A 20875-nucleotide genomic window follows, 5' to 3' on the forward strand; every position below is an offset into this window, starting at 1 on the left:
AGTTCATAGGTCAATGCTCAACCACTGAGCCACACCAGACAGACAGTAAAATGACTTCTTTGAACCTTGTAAATGTTTTCAAGTGGGTTTAACACAAATGATTTCTGCTTGCCAAAATCATGTCTGGGAAGTACTTCAATTTTATATTTGTTTCAGTGTGCATATCTTTTCAGACAGGAGCCAAATCTTAAAATTCCATTATTCATAAATAAATAAAATCTTAAATCCAATAATTCAGGCAAAGCCCATTCTTCACATTGCCCTTACTTGGCCATTCCAGGCATTTCCCTGGTAGAAACAGGCCGACATCTTCATGGGCAGTATAACCTAATGGTTAACTTCCGACTGCTCGGTACAAAACCCAATCTATGATACTAGTTCACCTCTGAGCTTAGTTTCCTAGTCTGGAGGAACAGTACCTACTTCTTTAAGCTGGAGCGGGGATGGAGGATCACAAGAGATAATGTGCTTTTAGGGCACTTTATAACTTTGCTATTATTTGGGCATAATTCTTTTCTCTCCTAAGCAAATAGCAGTTCACCTTAGATTTAGCTTATGAACAAGGAGAAACCCAACTGAGCCAGGCCTAGAAATGTCCACCCCCACTCCCACCCCCACCCCCTCTTAAGGCAGTGAGTAGGCCGGAATTCTGGTTGATAAATGAGAGGGGCTGAGAAGGAGCTGTGAGGAGCTCCAGTGACGGCTGTTCTGAGAATCTGATTTGTGAGAAGGCGCGTGTCTCCATCACATGTACCATGGAGATGCCTTGGGAAAGAGAGCCGGCCTACCTGCCAGGAGGAGGACGGGAGAGAGAGGGGATGGGGGAAAGACATGTTTAAAAGGAGATGAACTGGAGGCGCCGAAAGAGGACAATTTGACAAGGAAAACAGAGGCTGGAGATCGGGAAGCTTTCTGGGCAGTGATAGCCGTTACAGGAAGGATTGCGTGTCCTGGGGATCGGATTTTGGACGAAAATCGGAGTAGGGACAAAGGTGGGGTGTGCAAACTGCGGAGGCCGAGTCCGGTAAGCTGTGGAAGGTGGAGGGGTGCCCAGACGGCCTGGGGGTGAACGGGGCTGGCGAGAACCGGAAGGCGGGGTTACAGGGGCCGCCCGCAGGGAAGGTGGGGAGGGGGTTGGGAGCTGGACGCGGAGCCGCCAATGCGTTGGCCCCGGGGAAGGTCAGCGACCCCGGACGGAGAAGCCGTGCAGAGAACCGAGAGGGGCCGCAGTTGCCATGGCGCCGGGCGGGGAGGGGGTGATTCGGGCCCAGCCCCGAGTCCCGCGGGGCCACGGGCTCCAGATGGTCCCGAGCCTCCCGCGGGAGCCGGCGGCCTGCGGCAGGGGGAAGCTATTGTCCTCCTTCCGCGGCGCCGCAGTCCCGCCGCTCGCGCCCGCGCGCCGCCACGCGCCCCCCGCACCCCGTGACAGCGCCCGCCCGCCGCCCGCCGTGCGTCCCGCCGCCTCCGGGCCACCCGCCGCCGCCACCCGCAACCGCCCCTCGCGGCCGGGCTGCGGGCGCGGCGACGACCAGTGCGCCCCCGCCCGCCGCGCTCCCGCCGGAGGGGCCGGCGCCCAGCTCCGCTGCGAGGTAGGTGCCGGCGTCCGGCCCGCTTTGTCCGGGCCGGCGGGGCGGCGCGCTTTGTGCAGCCGCGTGCGGACGGTGGGGTCGGGGTCGGGGTCGGGGTCCAGGCCGACCTGGGGCGCAGGCGAGGGAGGATGCGGCTCCTGTCCCGCTCCCGCCCGGTCCCGAGGACGGGATGGAGAGAGTCATGTGCCAGCCGCCCAGGTTCGGGTGTGCGGGCGGTGGGTCGGGGCCGGGGAATGCGGGCCTTTCCGGAGCCAAGAGAAGAATCTGGAAGAGTGGGGCTGACAAACGCGTTAAGGGGTCCGGTCGCCGGGGCTTGGAGCGTGTCTGACAGCGCCGGCCGGTCGCGTTGCGAGCGAGGCTGCTTGGCGGACGGGCCGGCTTCGGTCCAGGTGCTGCGGACACGCTGAGCCAGCTCTGCCCGGCAGGCGTCTGCGAGCGCCGGCTTCTCCCGGGGGCTGGCTGGGGGCTCCCTCCAGGCCGGTAAGTGTCTCCTGGCCCCTTTGGCAGCCAGCTCCATGCGCTCCTTTCTGCAGCCTCACAGTGCGAGTGTGAGAAGGGGACGCAGTTGGCCCTGGTGCCCAGAACACTGGCAGAGCGAGAATGAAGCCCCTTCGAGTGTGGGGAGGCTGGGTGTAAGGTGTGTCTGCGGCCGAGGCGCCCAGAGGGCTTGGAGGCCACCCCGCACGGAACTACCTGGCAAGGCTTCCTTGCTGGGGTGCTCCAACTCCAGCACCACATTCGGCCTTTACATCCACTCTGGCTCCGAAGGACTCCTCCCCGCCCCCCCTTAACCCCGTGGCATTGCGTGCTTGTCTGGGCTGCAGGCTTGCCCCTGCCCTAACCTGCTACATGTTATTTCCATGAGTTGTTTCTCAGCCGCCCTCCCCCCCACAAGCAGCCACAATTGCAGCGCCGGAGAGCTGGTTCAGACATGGACAGGGCATCCACAAACCAGTTTTCCCTGAAGATGAAGGGGGCAGAGTGAGTTCCAAATATGTGTCTTAGCCTGAGGTACTGGCAACCTCTCGGCATATTCAGAACAGCAAAGGATTCGGGAGGAAAAAGCTAGCGTGAGTCTTAGATTTGTCCCTTAGAGAAACTGATGAGACCCATGGGTTGCAAGCTTAGGGGAGGGGGCAGCAAGGGATTGAAAATTAGTCTGAATAATTCTGCTCCGAGTAGAGGATTCTAAAGGAGATCAAACAAAATGCAACCCCTCTCTTCGCCCCATCCTGAGTTCCTTGGGGGAGCTTCCTCTGCTTGCTTCATCAGGAACACTCCTGGAGAGAAAACAGGGGGATTCTGTTTCTGCCCCCGGTCCCCTGGTTGCCCGGTGTACATCTTTCTTTTGCTCTTCTAGGAGCCCTGAGTTTATTTGTGATGTCTTTTTCCTTTTTGCTCTGTGCTGGTCCTCTCATACTTTGAGTCAAATAAGATTTTTACTTGGCCAACATCCCCATTTCTTCTAATCTATTATTCATCCTGCTGTCATGTGTTCAGCTCACCTCCCTACAGCGTCTCTAGCCATATCGTCCTCCTCTGCACATCTGTGATTCGCCTGTGTCGGGACATCAGCTCAATTTGTCTCATTCAATCCAGAGCTCAATCCGTCTTCATTTTCCTCTCATTGCCCGAGGCTTCGGGCTTGTTGTGGGTCTTGGGGTTTCTGAGGGGAAGTTATACTTGGGTTGAGCATGGAAGCTAACCTCAGGTCACACTTACCCCTGGACGTTGTGTCTTCTCAGCCCTCGTGGCTCCTCTAACCAACTCTAACTGCTCCTTGTCTTTGGACAACGTGGCCCTCAATGTGTGGTCCCCAGACCAGTAGCTTTAATGTCATCTGGGAACAGGCTAGAAATGCAGATTGCCAAGCCCCATCCCAGACCTATACTATATCAGACATCCTAGGGGCAGGCCCAGTGATCTGTTTCATAGTCTCTCCCTCCCCCCGCCCCCAGTTGTGATGCATGCACGTTTGAGAGTCCGTGGTCCTGAACAGTAGAGCTCAACCCTGACAGACCTCCAGCAGGGGGGCTTCTCTGATCCCATCTCATTCTTCCCTTGAGCTTTTCTCTAGCTTTAAGAACGACATTAGTCATTAATTCAATGGCCAAAAAGAAAAAAGAATTATAGCCTATACATTCGATATGTCTTTATTAAATACCTATGTACTGGGCTTGGAAAACATAGCCCTTGTCCTCATTGTGTTAAAAGTGGAGCAGCAGAGAGACACATAAACAACTAACTGTAATACATGATAAGTACAATAATAGCAGCCTGCTGAAGTGCTGCGGGAGCACAGAGTGGGGAATGATCTACTCTGAGGGAGGTAAAGAATTAATCAGGAGGAGGATGTGGTGAGAGGAGGAATTAGGGAATGAGACAGGCTCTAGCCCCAGGGATAGGATTTCTAGCTTTGAATGCCAGCTAAAACGGAGAAAGGGGAAGGTGGGGGGACGTGGGGGGAAGCAGCTGCCCGTGAGGATCTATCGGCACCGCCACCGGCACCGGCTGAGCAATCCAGAAGCATTTGGGATCTAGCAGGACCCCCAGCTTGCAGCTGGCAGAAGTTGGCTTTATTGTAGCATGAATAATGTAAGCTACTTGGGTCTGGCCTCCAGGTCAGTGGCTAAGAATAAAGTGCTGGTGCACTGTAATCAGGATTAGCTGCTATACCACCCTTTCTCCAGAGTTCAGGAATCCACGGTGGAGGAGAAGGCTGACCAGTCTCTGGTGCAGAGAGAGACAGGGGGTCATGGGCTGGGGGGCAGGCAGACTAAGGACATGTGAGCAGGGAGACCCAGATCACAGGCAAGGAATGATGCACTCAGTGAAAAGAAACCAGAGCAGGACCTGCGTAGAAGACACTGGAATAGAAAGCTGTAGGGCTCGGAGATGGCAGCAGGGAACACAGGCAGAGCACACAGCATGTTCTCCAGAAGTTCAGGGCCTGCAGAGCCCAAATGCTGGAAAACCCAAACTCAGAAACAGGGAGAGAGGCCTCAGAACCAGCAGAGAGCAGTGTTTTCACATGCACGTCTTTGGGAATGAACGCCTTGGAGTCCCAGCGTGGGGGCCTGATGAGGAGCTGTGACCGATAGACAGCACTGCCATCTCGGTTCCTTTTCCTTTTTTTTTTTTTAAATAAATATGTTTTTATTGATTTCAGAGAGAGGAAGGGAGAGGAAGAGAAGGATAGAGGGATAGAGGGGTGAGAGAGAATCATTGATTGGCTGCCTCCTGCACACCCCCTACTGGGGATTGAGCCCTCAACCCGGACATGTGCCCTGACCAGGAATCGAACCATGACCTCCTGGTTCATAGGTCGATGTTCAACCACTGAGCCGCACCAGCCGGGCTCTGCTCCATTTCTGTATGGCAACATCTCCAGAAACTCAGCACACAAAACATGTATGTCAAAATTTGATTTGGCCAAAGGACCATTCAAGTGGCTGAATTTTTATTTGGAAAAGGGGGAGATTCCAACTCCATACTTTCTCCCCGAGATGATAAGATCCCACATAGAGGCTATAACAGCCAGACCTTGCTGGGAAGTCTGGATCCCGTGGCCGGGCCCCAGTAGGATTCCTTGGGAGGACCAAGTTGGATCACCGAAAGGAAGCCAAAGCAGTCCATATTTGGGTTTTGGTCAGCTTATGGGTGCCCCAGGGGCACACGATAGTTTGGAGACCAGGCCAGGCAGTCCACTTCTTTAGGTTTCTGCTCTTTGTGGAGTACAAAGGTGTAAAGCAGGGTTTGGAATCCTCACAGGCCTTCAGGGGCCAGGCAGGTAGAGAAATGGAAAATGCAGGCCCACCTAGAGGAATCCAAAATCAGTTATTTATAAAACAGTTTACTGGCCACACTCTGGGGGACTGGCTTTAGTGGGTTTGTGAGTCCTGATCAAAGGAAAAGGGGTCATGGAAACAGAAGGCCAGGGGCCATGTATGTAGGAGTTTTCCAGGGGAGGTGTACGCAGGGAGAGTGTAAGTGCTAGAAATGTCCGTCCCAAAGCTAAGCGTGAGCATGGCTGCTGGGGAAGGGCTGAGAACGGAATTGAAATGGTCCTGGGTTTAGGCTGCTGCCCTGTCCAGCTGAGAGGTGACTCTGGCTCAGGTCATGCCTGGCCCACACCACTCTTTGCTCAGGGTGACTCAACTCTGACCTAGAGTTTATTTTTATATAAATATTTACAGAGCAAATTCGAAGGATCTGTTAGGGGAAATGATGGACTTAAAATGAGAGAGGAGGCCTAGTGAAATTAAGCTCCTCTGAAAGGAGTGAAAGCCCACATCTAGGAACCCCAGACCTTAGCTCCTTCTCACCTCATCAGTGCTACTCCCAGGGAAGTCCTTGTGCGCGTTTCCTCTTTGGGAGGAAGGGGAGGGGCAGACAGTCCTGACCTTCATGTGGGTCAGGTTCAGCTTCATGAAACCAGTTAATGACAGAAGCCAAGTTCTGCCTTTGTGTGCCCATGGGAACACACCTCCCTACCCATTCACATCTCACCACCCATCCCTTCTTCCTCCCCAAACCACACAAGAAACACACACACACACACACACACACACACACACACACACACACACACCTCTGTACCTCCTCTCCAGAACCATAAACTGCCAAGATCACAGCCCCAACCCTAGGAAGTGCTACTAAGGATTAAAATATATCTTTGTATTTGAGAGGGACTAGGAAAATGAGTAATGCAGAATTTGGGGTTCAGACAAAGTTACAGATCCAGCCAGGCCCTCCATTCCCTTGGATGGCTGCTGAATGCTGAGTTACACAGGAACTTTGGACAGTAGAGGCTTTTTAAAATTCCCTAGCAGCTAATCTGAAGCTCATTTGTTAGTTTTGAGAGGCACAGAGTTTGCGTAACGTAGAGTTGTAAGTAGCTCTGGCGAGCATACTGGTCCGGATTTCCCCAGCCTGGGCCCTGGAAGGGACGATGTGTGCTGATAGCTCCCGGGGAGCTCAGAAGGGCTCCAGGAAGTTCGAGGAACATGTAAATGTTGTGAGCAAGAGTTTGTCCTCCAAAGTCACAAGAAAACTCGCTTCAAACCCCAGCCCTGCTCCTTCCAGCTGTGTGACCTTGAACCGTGACTTAACTGTCACAGTGCAACTTCTTCATCTAGGAAATGGGGATGCTAATGGAGCCATGGGTTATGATGGGGTGATGCATGTATCACAGCTGACATTCATCAAGCACCTTGTAAGTATTCCCTGTCACAAAATTTTTAGAAAAAAGGGAAACAAAAGGGGGAGAACCGTACTGTGTCCTCCTTTGAACTCCTGGGCACCATCAGTGCAGCAGTCTTTCTGGTGCATCATAGATGCGTCTTAGCTCGAGAGCAGGATCCCCGTCTTTTCATCTCAAATCAGCTGCAGAGCATAGAAGAAAAGAACTCTGGTCTACGCTCATTATTGCTCCAGGGACCCCATGCCTTTACCCTGGTTTATGCACTGCTGTCCTGAAGCACGCTGAAGCCATCGCCACTTGCAGCCCCAGCTCTGTCCACTGTCCCTCTCTGGCCGGAGGCCCTGGAGCCCTCCCTGCCCACTGCTTCGCTCTGAGACACAGTTGCCTTCCTGCCTCATTCCACTGCGTCCTGTCCCCCACCAGGGATGGCTTTCCCTCTGCACCGGGGGCTCCTTGCCATTGACAGAAAAACCAGCCACAGTCTTTGGCCATCAGGAGAGGGAGCAGACCTTGGGCAGGAGGAGAGAAGAACATGGTGAATGGTGGGCTCGGTGGCCCTAAGATGCCCCTCATCAGCCATATTCCCCCTTGCAGGAGCAGGAGGCCACCCACCACCATGAGCAGCACCCTGTCACCCACAGACTTCGACAGTTTGGAGATCCAGGGCCAGTACAGCGACATCAACAATCGCTGGGACCTGCCTGACTCGGACTGGGACAATGACAGCAGCTCAGCCCGCCTCTTTGAGAGGTCTCGAATTAAGGCCCTGGCAGGTGAGAACAGGGGAGGGCCCAGGGAGATGCTGAGGATGCTGGGGACAGAAGCTTGTCGGGAGGAGTCCTTTAACTTCATGGGAAGGCAGGCTTTCTAAGCTGCTGCACGGGAGTGGCAAATCCACATCACCCTATCAAGACCCTGGTCCCCAACTCCAGCCTTCACAACAAACTTCATGCAATCCAGAACATCCCCCGGCTTTCCTGACCCCAGCAGAGAGAGGTCCTGCTGACTCTGGAACTCAGCTGTGTTCCCCTCTGCACTCAGCTGGCTTCTTGGCCTCTGACCCTGAGTCATGTCCTGAATTCTATTGTACTTGGTCTTGCTGTTTGCTTCCACCCACCTCTCCTTTACCTTTCATCCCCTTGTGTCTTCATTGATTTCCACTGTCATCTCTCACACCTGTTCCCCCCCACACACACACCCAGTCCATTATCCTCTCCTCTCCCTCCCCACCTGCTCCCTCCACCTGCTGCCTGTTCCTCCCATTATTTCATCTACCTATTCCCTGAAGCAGGTGCCCTCTACCCTCCCCTGGTTTGCTCTCTGCCTGGCCCCTGCCCTCCCCTACGGCCTGGGCTTTCCCCTTCAGCTCCTCCAAGCTCAAACAAACCCGTTGGACGGGCCTCCCTGCGTTCCCTGGGAGGAGTTGTCATGGCAACAAGAGTGCAGCTGCCACCTGACACCCCTAGCGGATGGCCTGGCCCACGTGGGGCTGAGTCACCCACACACCCCAAGGCTACCCACCCCATCAGACTACCCTCCTCCACCCCACCTTGTCTTCCCCACTGACTTACTGGCCTCCCAGCCAAGTGCAGTGGGAGAGGTCCCACCTACTCCCTCCTGAGAGGTGGTGCTCCCAGCGTGGGTGGGGTGGCTTCCCGGAAGAAGGGAGACACTGAATCGGGCGGTTCCCAAACCTGGCCACACTTTTCACAGAACCCACCCAGGGCCGTTCTTACCAGCCCGATTGCCAAGCCCCTTCCTGACACTTGGATTAGAATCTTCAGACACGCGGCCCAGATGTCAGGGTTTTTAAGCTCTCCAGGCAATCCTTTCAGCCAGCCCAGCACCAGCCAGAGGCCCTCCATGTGGTGGCATAGCTTCTGGGGACCCCTGATCATGTTCTCCAGGGCTTCTCTGTCCTGGTTGGGTCTTCAGGCTGGCTTGGGAAACACCCATCCCTGTGGATGGGAGAAGACAGAGACATGGGTTCTGAGAGCATCGCCTCTTTGGGGGAAAGTTTCCCTGGTGCCCTGGCTCTGGGAGCACGTAGCCTCTAGAACTGTCATGATGTCTGGTGCACATGCCACGCGATCCCAGGACTGGTGCGATGTCTGCGCGCCCCATGCTGCCTCTGGCTCTGAAGAGGCCTCTCCTAGCTTTGCTTTGCACTGACCTCGCACTAGTAGGTGCCAAATAGATGCTGAATGAATGACGATGGGAGAGGCAAGGCTGTCAGGGAAAGAGCTGAAGCCCAGAGACAGGTCGGAAGGGAATCTGGTAGATTGCTCAGCGGTGGGTGTACTGGGGGCCTGGGATGGCCTGGATGGGGGCCGGGGCCCAGTGTCAGGAAAGGGGTGGGACTGGAAGCGATGATGACAAGTGGGAGGGATAAGAACGCAGATTTCACAGATACAGGGACATAAGGAGTTTCTCCTTCTCTGCTCTCTGAGCTGGGGATCACAGCCCATGTCCTGAAGGGGGGCCTCCCAAAGCCACCCAGAGAGGGGCCATCCTTGTCACAGCTGACAACCTTTGGGAAGCAGGACTTTGGTTGGGGAATCCTCTCTTGGCTTCTCTGGACTCTTAGGCAACTCAGGGCCTGATGGGCAGGTCTCTTAGAGGCTTGCAGTCCCTCCTCCGCCCCACAGGGCCTGGCCCTGCCCCAGCCGCGGGCTCCGCCTCCACCCCTCCCCCGGCACTGTCCAACCTGTTTGTCTGGAGCTGCCTCTGTCTCCTCTCGCCACAGCCAGGTGTGCCCTGCTGCTTGTCTGGGAGTTCGGGATCCCAGACATCCTGTAACTCCTTTTTCTCACTCCTTGAACTTCTACCATCTTTGGACCACCCCCTTCACCACCACCCAGGACCCCAGCCTCTGTGGATCCCAGGCTCCAGGGAGGCTGAACCTGTGACCCTGCCCCTGTGCGGGCAGGGCATGGACTCTGGGCCCCCAGCTGTGTAGAAGGCAGCGGGCACCATGAATGGGAACGGAGTGAGCAGGGTGCACGGGCACAGCCTGAACGGGGCTGGTGAGTTTTACTATGAGGCTGTGGAAGGGTCTCAGAACCCCAGGGGCCTCCTGCTCTCGCCAGCTGCCTTCATCAACCCTGCTCAGTACGCCAGCGTGCTGGAAGGACGCTTCAAACAGCTTCAAGGTGAGCTCCTCGGGCCCAGGGGAGCGGAGGGGATCCTGGGGGCGTGGGAGAGGAGCCAGAGTGAAGAACAGGAGTGGAGCGTTGGCTGTGACTCAGGCGTTTGTGTTGGGAGACAGTATGCCAGGGGAATAATTACAAGTGGCCAGAAAAATACGTGGATGCCGACAGCATGGGGGAAAGGCTGCGACCCACTCACTGGAAGGGTCTGTGAGCGTGTGAGTGGGTGTGACCGCAAGGCCCCGCTGTGTCCCCCAGTGAATGCAGTGACCATGGAGGCGGCAGGCGAGGCTGAGAAAAGCAGCGCCCGTGTCAGCAAACAGGGAGACCTCCCGCGAGGTCTCACTGAGACATTCACTTTCAGTGGGTTTGAAGGCGCAGGCCTGCCGGGATATTTGGGGAAGGAGGAGAGGGGAGTGAGCCAGGAGGCCTAGGGACCCAGGCTTGTGAGTGGCGCCCTGAGTTTCTGCGTGGGTCTGAGTATGCGAGGAGGCAGTGTGTGTGGGAACTGGGCAGTGTGTCAAAGGGAGTTGGTGCAGGCAGACTTAGGTATACGTCTGAGCAGGCGTGTGTTCGTCTGGCACCAGTATTTCCGTGTGTTTCTGGAAGTCACTGTATATGGTTGGGGGTTGTCTGTGGATGCTGTGGACGCTTATGAAGTCACACTTTGTCTCTAGTGCTTGGCTTTGCACATTTCTCTCCCGGCCGCCACTGTTTCCACGTCTTCCCCGTTCGTTCTATCTGTGTGCCAACATGGCCTCCCCGCACTGTGCCTGGCATGGACAGTCCCATGGATCCAGGAGTGGCCGGTGGTCCAGGAAATCCCTGGCTTAGTCGATAGACCCTGAAAGGGGCCCCCAAAGCACCCTTGGTCCCGCAGTGCTGCAGAGCACGAGCTGTCCCGTGCAGCTGTTAGAACCCTGAGGTTGGCCAGGCGCAGGGGTTGGAGGTAAGAAAGACAGGACGAGACACGGGTGTGCCGTGTGTTTTGTGGGTGAGGTGCGTAGGAATGTGAGATTAAGGGATGAGTCTTTTCAGTTTCTGAGATGCTGGTGCTGAGAGGGAAACAAGAGTGACTGTTCAGGTCCTGGCCACTCGGGCTGGATCCTTGCACTGGGCTCCCCTGGGGAGAACTGACGGAAATCTTAGTGACTGAAGCAGCGTCCAGTGGCCTGAGCTTCTTCCCTCAGTTTGTCATTGATGGCATTTTTAATTTTTATTTTTTGGTGGGACCTAAGAGCATCCCCTCAAGCACCGCCCCTCCCTGTGGCCCAGGCAACAGGACCTTTCCTCATTTTTTGAGATAATTGGCACTTGACTCTGCCTGGCTCCGCCCCACACATACCCCGTGTTTCTTGGGCTCATATTCTTCCCTGTTCCCAACTTCAAGATCTTATTTTTCTTCTCAGTGTTGGAAGGTTGGGGTCCCGGGAGCACATCCCTTGCAGCCCATTGAATGAACCCACCTCAGAAAAGCCCGTCTTTAAATTATCCCAGGAGAGCAAGCCGGCTCCGGCAGCCTGCAGGCTCTATGATGTCACATCGTTCTAATAGCCACTTGCAAGAGCCGCTGCTGTGCTTTACATCCGCACCCTCCCATTTGCCCACCACCCAAAGAGAGCAGCCGCACGGCCTGCCGGGCGGGCACTGTCCTTGGCCTTGGATGGCTCCTGTAGAACACAGACTCACCCAGCATCTTACACATCCGGCCAGCACAGGGCCCTGTTGAAGCGGAAAGTGTTATGCCCGTTTTATAGATGAGGAAAGTGAGGCTCTGATAGCGGAAGTAACCGTTGCACCACTGTTACCTGGCTGCGCCCTGATCCCAGGTCCTAGCCCTTCCCTCCATGTTTCACAGCTTCTAATTTCTTTCATCCTTTCTTCTCAAAGCCTGTATCTCGCGCTCATTTTTGTCCTTTATCTTACTGGAGTGAGCTCACTCCCATTTCTTTATTTCCCTGCTTTTTAAGTTATTTTCCTTTTGGCCATCTTCCTTCCCTCCTCCCCCTCCCCAGACCTCACCTCCTGCCTCTCAGGCACCCCTCACCCCGCAAACGCACCAACTGGTGATTAGAAACAACTGTATTTGAAGGACAGAAATGACCTCATGTTGCCACCACAGATGAGCGAGAAGCCGTGCAGAAGAAAACCTTCACCAAGTGGGTGAACTCGCACCTGGCCCGGGTGACCTGCCGGGTGGGCGACCTGTACAGCGACCTCCGGGATGGACGTAACCTCCTGAGGCTCCTCGAGGTGCTATCGGGAGAGACACTGGTGAGCTGTGGTCACCAGGGAGGAGGGGGCCTGAGAAACGGTGGTCCCGGGGATGATCTGCAGGGGTCTCCCCTAGAGAGGAGAGTGACACCTCAGAGCGAGAGCAGTAGCTGCCCGGTATGGAGCACGGTTTCATTCTGAGGCTTTGCTGCGTGGATTAAGCAGGAGCATTGCTTCATGGAGACAGGAACAGTGGCCCCATTGAAAACATTTCTTTTCCCACCCACTCTGCATGCAATTAATTCCCTTGGGAATCTTAATCTGGCCCGAGCCTCATCTGCAACCTCAGCTTTGGCTCCGTGAACTTGGGCCCAGCCCTGAGGCAGTCCCTGTGTTCCCGAGGGAGGTCATGGGGAAGGTGTGCAAAGCAGGGCACGGGAAGGTAAGAGGGGAGGAGGAGGAGGCCTACGGTCCCATGCCTTTGTGTCCCCTGACCCTCAACAGCCAAAGCCCACGAAGGGCCGCATGCGGATCCACTGCCTGGAGAATGTGGACAAGGCCCTGCAGTTCCTGAAGGAGCAGAAAGTGCACTTGGAAAATATGGGGTCCCATGACATTGTGGACGGAAACCACCGTCTGACCCTGGGGCTGGTCTGGACGATCATCCTACGGTTCCAGGTACCCCGGCACCTCGTGCTGCACCGCGCGGTCCCTGCCCGTCTAGCGTGTGATCCGTGTACAAGTGGAGGGTGTAGAACCGTGTAGAGCAATCAGGGACTCTTCTCATTAAACAGGGCAGCGACTGGTGTGGCAGCTTCCCTGTGGCCTGGTCTACGTCCTGGTCACGGGCAGTAGGACCACATGTTGGTCCACAAGGGACTGGACGTTTTACAAACTGGTTCTTCACCATGGAGTTTTAGAACTACTTCTTGGGTCTGGTCACTGGCCCATTCCTCTGCCTCAGACTCAGCTTACCTCCCTGAAAAGAGCAGCCACCCTACTCCTTATGCTCCGAGCATGGCCAGTCCAGTGTCCTGGTACCCCCACAACCCTCCTGGTCTCCCCGGATGTAGCCTCCTCTGCTCCTTCCAGCCCTAAGCAGGGCTCTGTCCGCTTCACCTTCGAAACCCAGCTCTCAGCAAATGTTTACTCGCCCACCTGAAGATCCCCACCCGCAGGAACCAGCACCTTTCACTTCAGGGCGCTTCCACTGTTCTGACTCCACCCCACTCTCCTGCCGCAGATCCCTCCTACCCCATGTTCTGTGGTCACTAGCCCAGGAGGAAAGGTCCCCCGGCTCCATCTCTACCACCCCTATGACAGGAGTCTAGAGAGCAGTTTTCTGTCGCATATCTCTGAGCATCTCCGATAACTCCAGGAGCCCCTGTCCAGAGAGTCAAGGCCTCCCTTCCCTCCCTCTTAGATCCAAGACATCAGTGTGGAAACAGAAGACAACAAGGAGAAGAAGTCAGCCAAGGATGCCTTGCTGCTGTGGTGCCAGATGAAGACGGCTGGGTGAGGCCGCCCAGGGAGCGTGGCCTTGGACGGGGGGAGGCACCGAGGCCGGGCGATAACGGAAGGGCAGGCCCCAGGAACCTTGAGTCTCGCTCGAACCAGGGCTTGGACCTGATTTCCCTCGTCTCTGTCTGTAGGTATCCCAATGTCAACGTGCACAACTTCACCACCAGTTGGAGAGATGGGCTGGCCTTCAACGCCATTGTGCATAAGCACCGGTGAGGAGAAGGGGTCAGCGGGCCTGTCGGAGCTGCTGGGGTGGGTGGGTTACTGACCCAGGGGCACGCACACATGTTGATGGAGCAATGAGGCGAGCTCCACAGCAATTGTGAGGAATGAACGCTGGGAGAAGAGCCAGGATGTGGGGGCGCAGTGTTGCAAAGAAGGCTTGTGATGGGAACCCGGGGGCATAGGCGCCATGAGTGTGGGTCTGGGGTGCCTGGTCCTGGACACAGTGGACTCAGTGACTTGGGATAAAGAAAGGGGTGGCTTTGCTTTCCTCTTGAGGATCTTCGGTGTTTCTGATATTTCTATATTCCTCCCGCCCCAGGCCAGACCTGCTGGATTTCGAGTCCCTGAAGAAGTGTAACGCCCACTACAACCTACAGAACGCCTTCAACCTGGCCGAGAAGGAGCTGGGGCTCACCAAGCTTCTGGATCCCGAAGGTGGGCAGAGCTTGCGAACACGACGCTGTGCCATAGAGACAGATGGGCTTTCTTTGGGGAGTGATGACAATGTTCTGGAATTAGATGGTGGCGATGGCTGCACAACCTTGCGAATGTGCTAAAAACCACCACTGAGGCATACACTCTAAAAGGGTGAATGCAACGGTGTAAAAATTACATCCCGATTTTAGAAATGTAAAAGCTGTGGGAAGAAAGGCAGCCCTGTGCCGGAAATAGCCCAGAGAGGAGGCAGGCCCTGCCCCACCTCGGAGCAGCTCTGTGCCCCGCAGCCAGTCACCTGGCTCAGTTTCCTCATCGTTTCCTCGTCTTCAAAATGAGAAGACTGGTCCAGCTGGTCTCTGAGGGCCCTTCTTACTCCAAAATCACAGGGTTCTAAGTTAAGCTGCATGACCTGGAGGGCTCAGCAAGCACTGGCCTATGGTCAGCTGACCCTGCTGATGGGCCCTGTGGCTCTGATGTTAACGTTGATGAGACCGGGAATGGCCACTGGGCTCTCATTCTGTACCTGGCACCGCACGGACATGCTTTCATTAATTTAACCCACACAGCACGCCCTTTGAAATCAGCGTCATTATTACCCTCAGCGAAAGGAAGAGTAGCCGGGGCCTAGAGAGGTTAAGTGCCTTTCCCCGAGGTCATAGGCTGGTGGAGCTGAGGTGCACATTCAGGCCGCGGGGCTCCAGAGCCGGTTTCCGTTTCTCAGCCACCTCTCTGAGGGCGGAGAGCAGTCTTGCTGCAGCCAGAAAAGGGAAGGAGGGAGAGGCCCGGTGGCTTCCTGCGGGAGACACTCCCTCTTAAGGTCACCGGGCAGATTTGGGTCTTGGGTATTTTCTGCCTGTTTTCCATCCCCCACCTCCCCCTTCATACCTTTGTTGCTACTTACTATCACTGTTTCTCCAAGATGAAGGCTCTGGCCGTGGAAGGCAAAAGAGTTGGGAAGGTACTGTCCACCACGGGGCAGTAGGCGTAAAGGCCTACGCCCTCTTAGTCCGGGGTGACAGACACCAGCTAACTAGTGATGAACGTAGGCCAGACTCAAGGTTCCTTGTAGAGCATTTGAGAAGCACAGCTAGGGTGAAGGACATCTAAGTAAAGCTAAGTATCCTACAGCTTTCTGCGATGATTTCAGCGGCTCCTGCCTTCTCGGGGTTTTCAGAGGTGACCAGGAGGGCGTCCGGTCCCCCAGTCTTCCCTTTAGGAAGGGTACACTCAGCCTAATTAAGAGAACCCAAGGCTTTCAAGTCAGAGTCAGCCTTGGCCCTTGTGGTGGGAGCTGATTTGCCCTGATGGACTACTTCCGGGGGCCCACGGCTGAACTTTGGGATTGAGGTCAGATACAGCCTTGACCGTGCCCAGAAATGGCCATGAGAACTGGCCTCTCACCCTGCTGCTGGGCTCATGGGCCCTTCCCCTGAACATCGCGGGTTCAGGGGGCTTCGGTCATACCTCTGTCTTGCTGCCCCTGAATATTCTGACTTCTTACACATCTTTCGAGCCCGTAAGTCCATGATCCATCCCCAAGTGGGAATGTATTTCTTTCCTTGTCTTGCTTCCTCCAAGAGCTAAATTTGGTCTCCACGTCGGGAATGCTGGTAAAAGCCTCCTTGGGTTTCTGAGCTTTGTACTCTGCTTGTTTCTCAGAGGGAAAAAAAGTTACCTTTTCATGCCCTTTTAATCCATGTGGTTCATTTGTCATTTTGCTGTGAAGGGAGCTGGAAAGGTGTCAGCCGGGTGGGGGGGGGGGGGGGGGGGGGGGGGCGGCGACTGGGGTTGGGGTTAGAGATTCACGTTGCAGGGGCCCTTCTGGGAGGCAGGTTTCTCACCTCTGCCTGACCTGAGTGCTCTTTTTTCCCAGATGTGAATGTGGACCAACCAGATGAGAAATCCATCATTACCTATGTGGCTACTTACTATCACTATTTCTCTAAGATGAAGGCCCTGGCTGTGGAAGGCAAAAGGATTGGGAAGGTACTGTCCACCACGGGGCAGTAGGTGTAAAGGCCAGAGAAGGCCTGGCCTCAGGGTCTTACCCCCCTCAAGCAGGGGCAGGGTGGAGCTGCAGGGCTGGGCCCGGGGCCCATGGACAGGACCCCACGTCACTGTCTCGCAGGTGCTGGACCACGCCATGGAGGCCGAGCGCCTGGTGGAGAAGTATGAGTCCCTGGCCTCAGAGCTGCTGCAGTGGATCGAGCAAACAATCGTGACCCTCAATGACCGGCAGTTAGCCAACTCCCTGAGCGGGGTCCAGAACCAGCTGCAGTCCTTCAATTCTTACCGCACCGTGGAGAAGCCGCCCAAGTAAGTGCCCCTGGGCCGCTCCTTGCCGCAGCGGCCCGCCCTGAGCTGTGCTCACCCGAGAGGAAGCTAAATTAGGATGGCCTTTCGGGAGGGAAATTTGGCAGTGCATAGATGCAGGGGAGGCTCATCTCCCTCTGCTCAAAGCACTAGAAGCAGTCCCCGGAATGAATTCTTAAATGATTATCCATTAAAAAAAATCAGGCTATGGAGATGATTGCCAAGGGAGGTAGAATCAGTGCAATTCACTCAGATACTGATCAGGGTCCCAGCAACCCAGCCCCAGCTTAGGGACTGGGTCAGGGGATTAGACCCGACAGGCAACACAGGAGTGTGGCTAGTAGCTTGCACATTGCAGAGGTTCTTATCATCTATACAGGGTGTCCTCCAAGAATGTATATACACTTTAACAGCCGATAGCTATAATAGCTATAATAGCTATCAGCTGTTAAAGTGTGTATATATTTGAAAAAATGAAATGTATTTTAATAAACACTGCCTTTATAATTATTCAAAGTGTGTGTATACATCCTGGGGGGACACCCTATATATTTTAGAAATTAACTCTTTTCAAGGATGGAACTGCTGTTAGGCAGTTCTATACAGTGTATGCTAAAATGTCTGTTTTCCTATTATGGAGCTCTTTTGGAGTTAGTATGCTTCAGTTCCAAAGCTAGAATTAATTCAGAAAACATCTATTCCTATACATTCCAGGGAATGATTTGACCCAGAAAATCCTCTTCTGGGCATTGAACAAAGATGTAGCTTCAAGGATGTTCACCAGCGTGACCTCTGTAAAAGAAAAATAAGTCACAACCACTGACACTTACGTTGAAGAAATGTGTCGATTGGCTAAAAAGATGTTCATGACAGTTTACAAAACAGTTATTTGTGGACAACAGAGAGCAAAGGGCTAAGTCCAGGTTCAAAGTGCCTGCGTTCAAATCCTGGCTCTTCAACTTAATGGTTGTGAGTTGTTACCCTCTCCGTGCCTCAGTGTTCTCATCTGGAAAATGGGGGTAATAGGAGGATGTAGCTAGCTGGGAGAACTAAGCAATGTGTGTAAAGTCCTTGGAAGAAGGCCTGCCCCACAGTGAGAGAGTCCTGGACGAATGTTAGCCACAGCTATGATCCAAGCCCATCTGTGTAAAACGAAAATGAAGCAAGTGCGTGCCAGTGGGTAATGGGCCATTTCTGGGTGGTTTTCAAGTGTTTTTAAATTACGTTCTTTTGATTCGCCAGTATTCTCTGTCTTTCATGTGTTGCTTTTATGAGAAGAAAATCGGCACAGGACATTTCATTGTAAAACGTAGAGTCCCTGTTCCCCCTTCCCTCCCCCCTGACTTTGACTCTGACCCCACCCCGGCCTCCCGCCCCAGGTTCACAGAGAAAGGGAACCTGGAAGTGCTGCTCTTCACCATCCAGAGCAAGCTGCGGGCCAACAACCAGAAGGTGTACACACCCCGCGAGGGCCGGCTCATCTCTGACATCAACAAGGTCCACCACCTCCCTTCCCACCCCACGGGCGTCCCACCCTTGGCACAGCCCCTACGGCCCCCACTTGAACTCTGGTCCCCGATGCCCACACCCCTCCCTGGTGCAGACGTGACTCACACATTCTCTCATGCGTCCTGCACCCCCCCCCCCCGCTTCCTCCTCCCTCTGCCTCTCCATGTGAGTTCACATAATAAAATCATGCCCTAGTCTCTTATCTTGTTCAGCCTGATGATTAATAAAAGTAATAGGGGTCACCCACCGCCCCCCCCCCCCCACACACACACACACAAATCCAGTGGTTTCCATTGTTCCCGGTCCCCTTGGTCCTTGCCTGAAGCAGGCGTAGTTTTCCCGTGGCTACTGCGCTCACGCGCCCCCGCTTCTCATACTTCCATGCACCGGCGTCTAGCTGAGCGCATTCCGCAGATGCACTAGACCGCGCTTCCCTGGGACGCACCATGTGCCCAGCCCCAGTGACCCCTCCTTCCTGAGCCCTGGCCCTCCAGCACTGATCCTGTCCCACCTCGCAGGCCTGGGAGCGGCTGGAGAAGGCCGAGCATGAGCGCGAGTTGGCCCTGCGCACCGAGCTGATCCGCCAGGAGAAGCTGGAGCAGCTGGCCGCCCGCTTCGACCGCAAGGCCGCGATGCGGGAGACCTGGCTCAGCGAGAACCAGCGCCTCGTGTCCCAGGTAGAACAGGGGCTCTTGGCCTGTCCAGGCTGCCGGGGAGAGGCGGGGAGAGAGTGGTGGATAAGAGCCCCGCGGTGTGGGGAGCTAACGAAACAAGAAGTCCATCACGTGGATAAAAAGACCAAGAATCCCAGGAGCCGGGGCCAGAGGCTTGAGCAGGAGAAGGGGTTGGCGAGACAGGATGAGATGGGATAGAGAGGAAACGGAGAGCCACCTCATGGGTTGGCATCTTGCAGCCGAAGTGCTGGCGGGGTTGGGGGGGTGGGGGGTGGCTAGTGGAATGAGCGGAGCTTCCTGAGCTCCCAACCTCCCCTCCCTGTCCCAGGACAACTTTGGGCTGGAGCTGGCGGCCGTGGAGGCAGCGGTGCGGAAGCATGAAGCCATTGAGACGGACATCGTGGCCTACAGCGGCCGGGTGCAGGCTGTGGACGCCGTGGCCGCTGAGCTGGCCGCCGAGCGCTACCACGACATCAAGCGCATCTCCGCGCGGCAGCACAACGTGGCGCGGCTCTGGGACTTCCTGCGGCAGATGGTGGCCGCCCGGCGGGAGCGGCTCCTCGTCAGCCTGGAGCTGCAGAAGGTGTTTCAGGACCTGCTCTACCTCATGGACTGGATGGACGAGATGAAGGTGCGGGGATCGGGATTGTGGGGGTACAGTCCCTCACGTGCTGGGCTGATCTTCACAGAGTATGTTCCAGAGCAGGGCCCTGTCCCCAGTTAGATGAACAGAGCAAACAGGTCCCTGTCCTCATGGGTTCATGTTCTAGTGCAGTCATGGCGAACCTTTTGAGCTCAGCGTGTCAGCATTTTGAAAAACCCTAACTTAACTCTGGTGCCACGTCACGTATAGAAATTTTTTGATATTTGCAACCATAGTAAAACAAAGACTTATATTTTTGATATTTATTTTCTATATTTAAATCCCATTTAACAAAGAAAAATCAACCAAAAAAATGAGTGTCATAGGTTCGCCATCACTGTTCTAGTGGGAGGAGACAGAGGATAAAACCATGGACCCATCAACAGACAAAAGAGCAGGTGCACATAAAACCGCCGGGGAGACGGGGCTGTGGAGGGAGTGGTCTGGAAGGCCTCGCTGAGAAAACGCCTTCAAGCTGAGCTCAGAATAGTGCAAGGAGCCAGCACAGGGAGGGCTGAGGAGCGGATTCCCGGGCAGAAGGCGCACCTAGCAAAGGCCCTGGCCGTCGCAGCCTGGCGTGTTCAGCATGAGAGGGGACAGGGCGGGGGCAGGGGAATGGGACAAGGAAGGCAGTGGCCAGCTCAGCTCACTAAGGCCTTGCAGGCCTGGTCAGGGAGTTTGGATTATTATTTTTGTTGTTGTTAATCCTCACCCGAGGACATTTTTTCCATTGATTTTTAGGGAGAGTGTAAGAGAGAGGGAAAGACAGAGAGAAACATTGATGTGAGAAACACATCGATTGGTTGTCTCCTGCACAAGCCCTGACCAGGGCCCAGGCCGGGGAGGAGCTTGTAACCGAGGTGTGTGCCCTTGACTGGAATCGAATCAGGGACCCTTTGGTCCGCAGGCCAATGCTCTATCCACTGAGCCAAACCGGCTAAGGCAGGAGTTTGGATTTTATTCATAGTAACATGGAGCCTTTTTTAAAAAATATTTTTTTATTGATTTCAGAGAGAGGAAGGGAGAGGAAGAAAAAGATAGAAACATCAATGATGAGAAAATCATCCATCAGCTGCCTCCTCACGCCCCCTACTGGAGATCAAGCCCAAAACCTGGGCATGTGCCCTGACCATAAATCAAACCATGATCTCCTGGTTCATGGGCTGACGCTCAACCACTGAGGCACACTGGCCGGGCTTTTTTTTCTTTTTTTTAATCCTCACCCCAGGAATATTCTTCCACTGATTTTTAGAGAGAGTGGATGGGAAGGGTAGAGACAGAGAGAGAGAGAAGCATCAATGTGAGAGAGACACATAATAGTGCCGTGGAGTCTTAAAAGTGATCAGAAGGGTTTGAGAAGGGGAGAGACATGATTCCACTTTGTTTTTAGAAAGGCC

General features: G+C 54.8%; 1 protein-coding gene across 4 annotated transcripts in view; it reads left to right on the forward strand.

The window, feature by feature from the left end:
• The first annotated feature begins 844 nt into the window (after positions 1-844).
• The window catches only part of SPTBN2 (spectrin beta, non-erythrocytic 2), a 37210-nt gene continuing 17179 nt past the window's right edge, over positions 845-20875 (forward strand). Inside the window, exons 1-12 of one of the 4 annotated variants that reach the window (XM_036326505.1) lie at positions 845-1024; positions 7387-7565; positions 12064-12215; positions 12660-12833; positions 13579-13670; positions 13808-13888; positions 14221-14336; positions 16213-16325; positions 16468-16655; positions 18032-18149; positions 18680-18838; positions 19164-19466. In XM_036326505.1, the coding sequence (XP_036182398.1) occupies positions 7409-7565; positions 12064-12215; positions 12660-12833; positions 13579-13670; positions 13808-13888; positions 14221-14336; positions 16213-16325; positions 16468-16655; positions 18032-18149; positions 18680-18838; positions 19164-19466 (1653 nt within the window). In that variant the 5' untranslated portion in view covers positions 845-1024; positions 7387-7408. Of the gene's footprint in view, positions 1025-1465; positions 1590-7386; positions 7566-9506; positions 9945-12063; positions 12216-12659; positions 12834-13578; positions 13671-13807; positions 13889-14220; positions 14337-16212; positions 16326-16467; positions 16656-18031; positions 18150-18679; positions 18839-19163; positions 19467-20875 lie in introns of those variants that run through there. The other 3 variants (XM_036326506.1, XM_036326504.1, XM_036326503.1) reach the window with 3 other exon arrangements.

This window comes from Myotis myotis, unplaced genomic scaffold, assembly GCF_014108235.1.
Source record: "Myotis myotis isolate mMyoMyo1 unplaced genomic scaffold, mMyoMyo1.p scaffold_m19_p_10, whole genome shotgun sequence".
Lineage (NCBI taxonomy): Eukaryota > Metazoa > Chordata > Mammalia > Chiroptera > Vespertilionidae > Myotis > Myotis myotis.